This window comes from Culex quinquefasciatus, chromosome 1 (assembly GCF_015732765.1).
Source record: "Culex quinquefasciatus strain JHB chromosome 1, VPISU_Cqui_1.0_pri_paternal, whole genome shotgun sequence".
Classification (NCBI taxonomy): Eukaryota; Metazoa; Arthropoda; class Insecta; order Diptera; family Culicidae; genus Culex; species Culex quinquefasciatus.
In genome coordinates, this window is record NC_051861.1 from 83312840 (window position 1) to 83325928 (window position 13089).

The following is a 13089-nucleotide window of genomic DNA, read 5'->3' on the forward strand; positions in this document are numbered from 1 at the left end:
CGGCAGTCAAAGTGATGTTTACATCCGCCGGCCAACTGACTAGCCCCGTCAACCAGTTGCTGATGCGTCATCGGAAAATAGGTAGAAAATTTCAAATATTATAAAATTGCGCTTAGAGCTCAAAACCGCGACGGTCATTGAGAATATGAGCGCGAAAATTCGCTACGCACGTTCGGGTGAGGGAATGTATGTGAGGCCACCCACACACAAATACATGCTGTGCAAGCTTGAAAAGTTTTATGTTGATGAGCGTTGTTTGATTGTGGTAGAATTTGAAGAACGTTTCCACTTTGGAGTGTGTTTTAATAAACAAATCTTAATAAAAAATGAAATAAACCACTTGCAATTATATATGTAGCATGTATGTATGTATAAAAAAACCCGTCTTGGCAGGACTTGGCCATGTCCATAGAATAAATAAACGAATTGCGATTATTTATAAAGTTATGATGTTCCAAACAATATTTATAACACCTCCAACACCTCTTCAGAAATTTTGTAATCAAATAGTAGTTCATGTAACGAGTTGCAAATTTGTTTTACTTCGAATACAGGTATATTAGTCAAAAAAAATCAAAGTTGCCCACAGATTTCTTTTTCCTAACATTGGCAGATTTACATGAAACAAATTTATTATCAAACAAGTTTATCATCAAATCCTAAGTTTTTTTTTTTAAATCAAAATTTTTAAAAAGAAAAGGGGTGAAAACGGCTATTTGTGCATTTCAGTGATAAAACTTAAAATGCATCAACTAGATATCGAGTTATGTAAAAATAAGATTATTTTATCGAAATAAAAATGTTATTGCCCAAATCTGGACTAAACCATTAGTGAACGGCATTCTTTATTCGAACAACAACAAAATAAATATTTTTCATAGTAATTTACTCTGATTTATTGATTGAATTCAGAAACATAAATGTCTGCTTAGCTATTCTATTGCTTAAGACGCTTTTGAAAAGATTCAACTCTTATTTTACTTTATTTGTATAGACATCAACACCTTCTTTTCAGACTCAATTTACTAACTAAACGGGACAAACACAGAACACCCAGAGCAGATGAGCAGGAAAGCCTAAGCCGCTAACCACCGCGCCACGGGGTCCTGGCATAGCCTTTAGCATTCCAATAAATCTGAATTGAAAGTTAATGTGAAAATCTTTCCAACAACAGTTTTGACAATTATTATGCGAAGTAATGTCCAAATGCCTAAGTGATTAAAACAAAGCTGAGGTTTCCAGATTATTCCAGAAAAATAGATCTACAATGTAAACAAGTTGATAACGTCAAGCTTCTGATTGTCTGACGTTTCGAAATCTGGACAGCTCAAGGGGAAATAGACCCATTTTAATCACACTAAGCCGTTCGACCAATTCTCATCACTTTTGCCGTTTTCTGCTATTAAATCAACATTTTCAGATGTTTCAACAATGGAGAGTTGCTTGCTCACTTTTATTTGAGCTATTTATTACTTTGGAACAGTCAAAAACACTTTATATAAGCTGTAATTAATGATCAAAGTGCTGATACCCGGGCAGACGGTAATAGCAAAATTCATGCCATTTCAATAACAAATATTGTTAAAATAACAAAAAGTGTTATGGAATCTTCATGAAAAATCAATTTTTGAATAAGGGTTTAATAACAGATTTTGTTATCATAACAAAATTTGTTATTGGTCTGATATTGGTTGAAAGCCAAAACAACTTTGGAATAACATTTTTTGTTATGGAAGAATAACTCCAACTGTTATTGGGATGATCGGATTAGTTGTTAAAATAACAAAAAATAATAACAAAAATTTGTTCGAAAAATAACTCAAAATGTGATTGGTCTGTTATTACAATAACAGTCCAATAACAAAAAAATCATAACAGCGAATAACAAAACTTGTTTTAAATAACATAAAATGTTATTGGCCTAGTATTTTCAAATATCAAATAATGTTATTCCCACGTTATTTCTGTCTGCTCGGGTAGGCCGATAATAGAAATAGGCTGAGAAAGGGTATAAGGCTTTCTAGTCAGAGATTTACCAATACAAAGTATGTTTACATTACAGCTGGACGTTTGTTTGCATCAGGTTTCCTATCTCTTTCTAGCAAAAGTTTTCTGTCAGGCGACTTCTAGCTGGTTTTTTTGACTGGCCGCCCGATATGTCAGAAAACATACTTCACAGGGCAGTGACAGCTCGAGCTCGATCAATGTTTGCATCAGGACACTGTGACGAGATGTTCGTAATTTTTGGGTTAAATTATATTTTTTCACTGTGCCTAGAAATCCTTATAGTTCCCCTATTTTTTAATCTATTTGGCATTTGGACATTATTTCGCATAATAAAAATTATTGACATTGTTATTTGAAGGATTTTCAATTTTCATTTCAAATTCAAAAGGCTGGAAGCAATGCCAAATACAATATATCTTATAACTTTTAAAAGCTTTTTCAAATGTTGGGTCTGAAACAGCGGTGGTGGCTTCAAGAAAACGCCTTTTTTGTACGTTAAATATTGGTTGATTAATCCCACTTGTGCGTAAGTTTACCTAAATAAAGGTCAAACTCAATAAAATCTGATGAAAGTTTTATAAGATCCTAATGTAAAAATAGATATATTTTAAAACAAGAAATCTGACATGTAAATATACCCAAAAAGATTTTTTTAGACCTTTTAAAAGGTAACTCTGGATTCTAAATTCGTTTTGATTATTTTTCTTTTGCAATCATTAGTTTTCCAAAAAAAAATTGACGAAAAAAAAGGAAAAAAAAACTTTTTGCGAATCTAAACATTGAAAATTTTCAAAAATTCAAAGTATTTTTCAATCAATTCAAGCATGCTAAAAATGATTCTAAATTCAGGAGAATGCATGTTAAATAGATTTCAGTTGATTGCATTGCATTTCCCCCTGATTTTCCGGGCCCATTTTGAAGGGGGGGGGTGCGAGGGTGACAAAAACTTTAAATAAAATTTGAACCAGTCTAAGTCAGATTCGTGTTTCGAGCGTCATTTTTGGTCAGTGATAATTGTGCTGCCTGCTTCGTCGAATTTGGATGGTGGGGCAGCGCGCACGCCTTGCAGGATTATTCGTGTTTCGGTCGTAATTTTTTCAGTGATTGATGTTTTTTGTGCTTTAATTAGGATTGACATTAATTGTTTTGAGATTTAAAAAGCCCTTCCTATATCACCGTTGATCAGAAAATACGGCGTCGGGTAAATTGTGCAACTATTTTTTTCCAAATAATGTGTTAAATTTTCACGGAGAAAAACTCTTTTCTATACAGATGTTTACCGAGAGGCACGCTGATATTTAAAATAGACCATTAGCGCGCGTTTTTGATTTTTTTTTATTTGATTGTGAGGAGCGGGACCTCGAGGTTACTCAGCAACATGTTTTTCGAAGCCTTTTATTTGATATTTTATTTTTCACAAGTCCTTCTTTTATTATTGTTGATTGGAAGGCACGCCGCCGGTTTAGTTTGTTTAAGTTATTGGTTTTTTTTTCGGTTACGTGGTGTCCTGTTTTCTTTTCGTTTATATTCGTTGATCATAATAATTAATTCCAAATGGCAGTTTTCGTATTGACTCATCAAACTATCGATTGTATGAAGAGTAAAGCGTCATTTATTTATTATTTTTGAAATTTGCTCGCGTTATCTAAATTGTACAAACAGTAAAAATATACTGATAAGTCCAGCCCATAGCACTACTGTTCGGTTGGCATGCGTTCGATAAAAAAAAACTTTTTAAATCATCAATTATCTATCTTTCCGCAGCCGGCTGCCTAAGATTTAAAAATTTCAACCGATAAACAAAATGATCATGGTCACATCACTGCCACTCGTGAATCCTGACCTCATACCCATCTACTAACCCCCTCAAAACTCATGTGATACTTTGTCGGAGATGCAGTCGATTGGGCGGTCTCTATCACTCAAGTATCGGACTAACATTACCATTCACTTCCCCGTGACACTACCACTGGTCGTGGCCGGCGCCGGTATTGATGAGCAAGATAGGGGCCTTCGAGAAGTTGCGAAGCGAGGAAAGATAGCTCCCACTCATCTTCCACGGCTCGTGGATGTAACTTCTGGAGGGAGCGTTCTTTTATTACGTAACGCAAAATTATGGAATTTTTTCTTTCTAGATTTTTCATTCACTGTTTCTTAAACTATTTATTTTAAGGCCCCACTTTCCATACTACCTACTTTGAGAAACATTGCCCTAACCATACCAAACATCGAAAAATTACAAAATTACGTATTTTGGAAATTTAACTTTATGTGATAAAATTTAGATATCATTTTCTTTTCTGAATGGTCTACAACTTATTCCAAGACACCAGCTATATGGAAAATCTATGATGTAAAATGACTTCTTTAAACGCATGTTTAAGAGGCAGTATTTGTAAATATTGCTCGGTTTGTTCTAGAGGTCGTATCGAGGTGCTCCGATTTGGATGAAACTTTCAGCGTTTGTTTGTCTATACATGAGATGAACTCATGCCAAATACGACAAAGGGAAGTGGGGTAAAACGGGCTTTGAAGTTTGAGGTCGAAAAAACATAAAAAATCTTAAAATTGCTCGCATTTCCGTAAAACTTTATCAATTCCAACTCTCGTAGATGCATTCGAAAGGTCTTTTGAAGCACTTCAAAATGTGCCATAGACATCCAGGATTGGTTCGACTTTTTCTATTAGCTTTTGCAAATTACTGTCAAAAGTTGATTTTTTTAAAACCTTAATATCCTTTTGCAACAGCCTCCAACACCCATACTCCCACAGGTCAAAAGATAGGTAATTACATGGACTATAAGCCTACGGTGTTAACTTTTTGGCCAATCGCAGTTTTTCTCATAGTTTTTTGATGTTTCTAGAACAAACATTTTACAAAGTTAGTTTTTGCCCTGTAGGCCGCCATAGCGGCATTTTTTGGTCTCAATTTTGTCATATTCGGAATCCTCGGACAATTTCACGTAAGTTAGAAGTATTGGAGTTGTAAATTTGATTTAATAAATAATTAAATAAAACATTTTTGAAAAAAGAAATAGATCTTATTTACCCTGTGATCAATACGTCAAATGCTGTATCAAGTAGGCGAAAACCTGTTTTACCCTAATTAAACAAATTGTAAAAAAATATTTTAATTCATTCTGAATGCCAATTTTTCCAATCAAATTTACAACTCCAATACTTCTAACTTACGTGAAATTGTCCGAGGATTCCGAATATGACAAAATTGAGACCAAAAAGTACCGCTATGGCGGCCTACAGGGCAAAAACTAACGTTGTAAAATGTTTGTTATAGAAAAATCGAAAAACTATGAGAAAAACTGCGATTGGCCAAAAAGTTAACACCGTAGGCTTATAGTCCATGTAATTACCTATCTTTGACCTATAGGAGGGGTGTGGAGGCTGTTGCGAAAAGATATTAAGGTTTTAAAAAAATCCATTTTTGACAGTAATTTGCAAAAGCTAAGAGAAAAAGTCGAACCAATCCTGGATGTCTATAGCACATTTTGAAGTGCTTCTAAAGACCTTTCGAATGCATCTACGAGAGTTGGAATTGATGAAGTTTTACGGAAATGCGAGCAATTTTAAGATTTTTTATGTTTTTTGGACCTCAAACTTCAAAGCCCGTTTTACCCCACTTCCCTTTGTCGTAGAGGGCTGATATTTGGCATGAGTTCATCTCATGTATAGACAAACAAACACTGAAAGTTTCATCCAAATCGGAGCACCTCGATACGACCTGTTACACATTGGTGAAAAACTCGCTCTTAAGATTTATTCAAATGAAAAAAAAATGCAAAGTCGATTTGAGACGACAAAGAGAATTACCGTAAACCGGGTGACTTTGATAGCCAGGTAAATTTTAATAGGTTTGAGATTTTTACGCAAAATGAAGAGTGAAAATTAAATATGTAGGATATGGAATGGAATCAAATTGACTACTATACTAAATAAGATTATCAATGCAGAAAAAGGGATTTTAGATTGTTCTTAGTTGATTAGACTTCTATTTCCATTGAAAGTTTGATGTTATTTGAAAAAAATAGTTTTATCCCCCAGATTTGTCGGACTAATTTTGAACATAGTTTCAAAAAAATCCAAATTTATGGGCATTTCCAGTTAAGGCTGTTACAAATATTATTTGAAGTACCCCCAACCTCCAACCCCCCCCCCCCCTCCCTTCAAATGTTGGTCCGAAAAATGTGGGGCAAAAAAAAATTCAAAAAACTTCTATATTTCAATGAAATTTTAAATGCAATCGGTTGAAATCAATTTAAATTGCATTCCCCTGCGTTAAAAATAATTTTAGCATGTTTGGGTTCATTTAGAAATCTTTAGAATTTTTGAAAATTTTCGATGTTATCGCAAGTAGTCTTTTTTTTCGCTAAATTTTTGTTTTCGTAAAATTTTACATTTTTTGAAAACTTATGATTGCAAAACAACTGAACTAGTGTATAATGCATTTTAAAACACTTTTTCCATGCAAATGCTGAAACTATGGCTTGTGATTTCAATAAAAAAAAGTTTTTACGATGTGCTTTGGAATTCCATAAAAATTCAAAATATTTTAAATCCAGTCCAAACATGCTAAATATGATTATCACGCAGAAAAATGGCTTTAGATTGTTTTCAGTTATTTTGAATTCTTTTTTCAATAAAATTTTGAAGGTTTTGATATTTTTTTATTTTGTTCCTTGATTTTATGGACTAATTTTGTAGGAAACTGTCACTGTCTGACCTAATCCCTAATATCATCGCATTAGTATTGAATAAATTCTAAGACTTCCATTCCTTCTTTACCTCAAATGTTTGATAACATCACCTAATATCGCAAGTAATTTGCCTTTTTTATGTAGAATATAGAATTGTATGCAAAAACCGTCCACTTCCGCCAAGTTCAGCGACCACCACCGATTAATCGCTATCATTTAGAGAAGTTCTTTTTCCCACCACAACAAACCCACACGAGACTTACGTTTCGCATAAAACAGCTTCGAGTAGTCGTCCATCCTGCAGTCCATCCTGATTGGTATTCCAGAGGCGTGCGCGTGGTGATGCGGGTGCGGGTAGTTGAGGTGCGGCGCGGAGTAGTCTACGCCACTGCCGCCGGTTCCGCCACTGGCCGCCAGCGAGGGAAAGTGCGCCCGATGGGCGGCCACTGCCACCGCCGCCGCCGCGTTCAGTGACGCTGCTCCGGAACCACTCTGACCTGCTCCTCCGGAGCCACCGGTTGCCGCGAGGTTCCCGGAGCTGGTTCCGGTGGGGGTCGCTCCGGAGTACGAGGACGCGAGCGGGTTCAGAAACGACGGATAGTTTCCCTTTTCAATTTTGACGGCGGCGCCCGTTCCGGAAGGTTCCGGAACTATTTTTCTTACTATATTTTATTTTTTATTTCACGAGATTACACGCAATTGAACATGAACGCGCACTGATCTAGATCACTGCGAGATAGCTGGATAGGGGCAGCGAACAAACAATTTCAATTAAAAACTTATCGTTTTGCAGATTCCCGATAGCGCAGCGTGCTGGCCACCTACTCCGGTTCCGGAGATAATCGAACCATTAGTTCCGAGAAGCCGAACTGCTCGCTTATCGTATAGGTTAGAATTGAACTTTCAAACAAAAGGTTTCAGCGCTCGCGCCCGTAACGCAAACAAACAAAAAACACTGAACGTCAAACTTGAACCGCCGCCAAAACCAACCTCTAGGAAAACAAACAATCCATCACGCCGCCGCGGCCACCAACCTAACCTAACTTTCGTCGGGCACCGAACTAACCACACACAAAGCGAAGAAGGAGGGACATCTATTTTCACACTCTTTTCGAACTTCTTGCCGCCGGTTTTTTAAATCTTCTTTGACGAGATTCTTCTAATTTTTCCGTGCACGACTTTCCCAAATCACTCACACACTAGCGTAAGCACACCAAACTCCTTCCGGTTCCGAAGATTCGCACCCCGAAAAACAACAATCCGTTCCGATTTAAGCCGGTTCACGATGACCGCGCAATGACATAATCAGCCGTCGGGTGATCGTCAAAAAGAACAAACGCAAAGAAAAACAAACATTTCCGCGTACCCGCGCGGGATTCAAACTCGCCCCCACTCGATTTCCGTGCGTTGCGCGAACAACCTCGCCTACTGGTGCAACCGCGCTCGAGCGCGAAATTTGCGTACTCGTTTCGGGTGATTTTCGCCGAAAAAGTCGCGAGGATCGCGTAAATTTACTACGATTATTGCTCAAAGCAACATCAGCGCGAATTTTACGACAGCCGACGACGAGCCTGTGAGAAGCCGAGGGAAAAAGACCCGCGCGCGCGTACCGTTGCCGACAATTTGATCTAGAATGGCAAAATTTAAATTATTACAAAACACACGCTGGCTGGCCTGGCTGGCGATGGCAAAGACGACGACGACTGAGTCCGCCGATGTGATGGTAATAACTCTTCCCGTCTCGCTTGTTTTGAGCGCGCTCGCTCTCGCTCTCTCGTATACTCTCTCTCTCTCTCTGTGGTGGAGAAGCACATGTTGGTTGGATTTTGTGCTCACTCTCAACTTGATGCCTCCCTCGGAACACGGTTCACTCATTTCGGAAGGTTCACAAGATGCAGTGCACTTTGGGGGTTTGTTGCCAGAAGGAAGAACCGTTTATGCGGCTAATCGACCGTAATTATCAAAATACGTAATTGAATTTCAAAGATTATTACTATTGTACATTACATTGATGCAAAATGAAATTTTAAATAAACAAACAATCTGCCTGGTTTGTAGTAATAGTAGCAAATGAATACGAACAACTGTTTCAATCCTTAGTTACAAACGACCACCTTTTGGTTGAAGTCGCCCATAAACAAAAACGGCCCAATCCTTTTCAAAAATCAAAATCAATATCTTTTGAATACAAGTTCAAATGTATATTAAAAACGTTACTTAATCCACCTAAAGGTGGTTGGTGCCTTCCTCACATTCATGTTGTATTTTCAAATTAATTTAAGAGTTTTTTTTATTATATTTTTTATAAATTTTTAATAAATTTTTTTTATTATTTTTGTATAATTATTGTTTTTACCAGAACAGCAATTTTCAATTCTTTTTAACCAAATCTCCAAAATAAAGCAGAAAGGGGGGGGGGGGGCTGTAATTGAATTTAAAAGTGCTGATATGCCAACATTAGGAACACGATGGAATTGCATGTTGTCCCCCTAGTCTTAGTAAACAATGTCTTATGAGTTGTATATTTCAGTTAAAAGTTCGTGTAAATCTTTGTCGAGACAAAATGATGTATTCAGCAACATAAATAATACAGACTTTTTCCAGAAGAGACGCAGACACTGCTTAAGCAATGTGACAACCGGGCGATATGCATTGCATGCTGCGCCACTCTCGCGCGTAAGCAAAAAGACCCGGCCTTTGAGGTAAGGCAAAAATGACCCTTTTTAGTAGCTAAAAAAACTGTTTCATGGCATAACTTTAAAAGTACTTCACTAAACAGAATAAAATTTATTAGGGTCTGAGGGGACCCCAAAAGGAACAGAATAAGGCAAATCCGGCCAAAATCGGTTCAGCCAGTTCTGAGATAATCGTGTGGAAAAAAAAAAAATCATGCCTACACACATCCCTACAGACATTTGTTCAGAATTTGATTCTGAGTCGATAGGTATACGTGAAGGTATATCTGAGAGGTGTTTTTAAGAAGTTTATTGTTCAAGTGATTTTATAGCCTTGCCTCAGTGAGGTGAGGAAGGCAAAAAAATCATAATTAGAAATAACTTGCAAAACCTCGTTAAATAATAAAATTATAAGGCGTTAGGGACCATCCATAAACCACGTGGACACTTAAGGGTGGGGATGGGGGGTATGGCGATTGTCCACGCTCCATACAAAAAGATTTTTTTTTGTATGGACAATTGTCCACGAGGGGGTTGAGATTTCCAAAATAGTGTCCACGTGGTTTATGGATGGTCCCTTATCCATGAAGTATGTCACGCAAAAATCGGCCAAAATTAACCCCCCTCCCCCCTATGTCACACTTTGTCACACAAGGTTGAACCCCCCTTCAAAAAGTACGTCACATTTTGCCAGACCCCCCCCACCTTGCTTTCCACAGGATTTTCTATTGTTTTTGGTATTTTATGCAATTTTAATATGAAAACAGTTTTGTGTCTTTAAAAATTAGAAGACTGTTTTTCACAGCTTTGTATCTAATAAGTTCAAACCATTTATAGCAATTTTCTTATGAATACCCTGATTTCAAAGCATTTATTTTTATCAAGCAAGAATTTGGAAAATATTGAAGTTCCAGCTCAAAAAAATGTGACAATCTAATAAATTTTAATGTGCCGTCATCAGGTGACATTGTCTAGGGGTGAGTTTGGGTAGTACAAAATGCATTTTGTGTGACCCAATCTCACCCCCAGACCCAATGTCACCCCTGATGGCGGTACTTCTAGATTATAGTAAGCAAACAATTTTAGCAAAGCGAATTTAATTTAATTGTGCACATTTCAAATTAATATTATGCAATCATAAAAAACCTAGCGTGACGTCACAATCTCGCAACCCCCCTCCCACCTTCGTCACATCTTGTCACACCTTCGGTAACCCCACTTCCCCCTGAGACCGTACGTACTTTATGGATGACGCCTTAATCAATAATTAAATTAATAATCTACCAAGTTTTATAAATTTAGAACCAAATAACAAATTCGTTTAAAGTTTGCTCTTCTTGATTTAATTTTTAATTATTTTTTAAGTTATTTCATCAAAATAGCCATCACTGCTCGTGACCAATTCTCTACGAAATCAGCCAAATTTTTATTTTTCTGTATTTTTTATTCTGGCTCAAACTTTGGTGAAGCCTTCCCTTTGACCAAAGAAGCTATTTTGTGTCAGGTTAAAATGTCTGGTTCCCAATTTCAATGGCACCGACGGGGATTTGATCCCTGAACCTTCTGCTTGTGAGACAAAAACTGCAACCATTAAGCCACAGAGCCAATCCATACAATTTTGGCAGCTGTTCATACAAAAATGACAAGTAAACATTAAAAAATCTATAACGTTATGCGTAATATTGAATGTGTGGCCCTTTGGAAATGTTAGTCTTGATTTGGAAATTTTGAAAATATTATTTTCGAACAGATCGGCAAATTTCACGCAATTAGCAATAAGCAAGGATCTGACCCGCCTGCAGTTTTCTGAAGTCACCGCCAGAGGCGCTGTCAATATTGTTTACGTGTGGGTTTTGAAAAGGTCACATATCACTATACACTAAACTAAAAATGAAATAGATTCAATTCCTTGAAACAACATAAATTACGTTTGATTCTTCCTGACCGTTGGTTTAAAATAAATTGCGATATTAGAATACTCACTCAATTTCCGTCGAAAATGTTTTAAACAATTTTTAATTGAACACCAAAATGGTGATATACCAACATCAGGTGCTCGATGAAATTAAATGCTGGTCTCCAGGTTCCAGCCCGAGATTAAATGTAAATCTTTGTATAGAAAAAAAATAAACTAAAAAAAGTTTTAATTGTTGAAAATTATGACCGATGTGCATATGTGTGCATATGACCTTTTCAAACGCTACGCGTCAAAAACTTGGTTCGATCTTGATTCGATTTGAGATATCGACAATAGAAAATGGTGGGTTGTTTGGGTGAGGCTTATAAAACACAAATTTTCCATTTAAACTTTTGCATGGCATTATCTCAGCAACTAAGGGTCGTATCAACGAAGTTCAAAAATTTCTCAGCTTTTCAAAAATATTTTTTTCAAAAGTAGGCAAACATGTGCACTGATTTTAAAACATGAAAAACTGTGACTATTTTCAAAAAAGTTACCTAAAAATGGCTATAACTTGAAAACAGTGCAATTTATGATAATTTCACTCCAGTACTTTTTGATTGCAAATTTGATTTTAAATCGAAAAATGAAATTGAAAAATTTTTGCGACCAATATTTCGATTTTTTTAAAAATCAGTATTGATTCAAAAATTCATGACTCGGTCAAAGATTTTTTGCACAACCTGGAAATTTCTGAAATGTTGTTCAGCCGGATAAAAAAAATAAAAAAAAAGATCGATTTCGTAGAGAACTGCTTCAATCTAAAAAATTTTATTGTTGTTAAATGTTCATTCTGATGATTATAAATTTAGAACCAGATAACATATTTGTTTGAAATTAGCTCTTCTTGATTTAATTTTTAATTGCTTTTTAAGTTATTTTATCATAATAGCCAATACTGCTCGTGAGCAATTCTCTACGAAATCGGCCGATTTCGACCATTTTTATTTTTCTGTTTTTTATTTTTTATTTTGGCTCAAACTTTGTGGGGCTTTTATGTCCAAAGCAGCCATTTTGTGTCAAGTTCAATTGTCTGATTCCCAATTTCAGTGGTACCGACCGGGGTGTGATCCCTGAACCTTCTGCTTGTGAGGCAGAAGCCGCAACCATTAAGCCACAGAGCTGGTCCGTACAATTTTGGCAACTGTTCATACAAAAATGACACGTAAACATTCAAATTTGGTTACTTTTGAAGAAAAATTATAATTTTAATATTTTTTCCAAAATCCATCTTTTTTTTTTATTTTTGATTTTTTTCATATGTGTTTTGGGGGACAAAAACCGCAACTTTTTTTTGACTTCAGTTTTTAATGTAAAACCAAATTTGCAATCGAAACGCCTGAACGTGTTACATATTATTTTTTATACGTTTACTCAGTACAACAGGGAAGTAGCTTGGTTCGCGGATAAATGAAAAATACAAAAGTATTAATTTTGTTCATATCGACGCCGTCGTGCTATCTTGTCGTTTGTCACTTTTTGATGTTCAGAGAATAACGCGTTTTAATGTTTGATCATGAATAAACAAAAACGAGAGCACGCAATGTAAACAATAAAAAAACACGTTTTGTTTGGTAGACCATTCTGTGTATTGTCCCGAAGTTTGGTTGAAATTGGTTGCCGGAGTCCCGAGTTATAGTTGAAAATGTTTAAGCTGGTCAAGCTTGTACCTATGTCAAACGCCTACTAACCTGAAATCCCTTTGGCTAATTGTCGCACATACATCAATTTTCAG

The 13089-nt window shown here is 36.3% G+C and overlaps 1 protein-coding gene across 4 annotated transcripts in view; it reads right to left on the minus strand.

The window, feature by feature from the left end:
- The window catches only part of LOC6046579 (protein scalloped), a 286181-nt gene extending 277823 nt beyond the window's left edge, over window positions 1–8358 (minus strand). For 2 of the 4 annotated variants that reach the window (XM_038249047.1, XM_038249046.1), the window contains exon 1: window positions 6983–8358. In XM_038249047.1, the coding sequence (XP_038104975.1) occupies window positions 6983–7028 (46 nt within the window). In that variant the 5' untranslated portion in view covers window positions 7029–8358. The remainder of the gene's footprint in view (window positions 1–6982) is intronic. The other 2 variants (XM_038249053.1, XM_038249052.1) reach the window with 1 other exon arrangement.
- Window positions 8359–13089: the final 4731 nt, after the last annotated feature.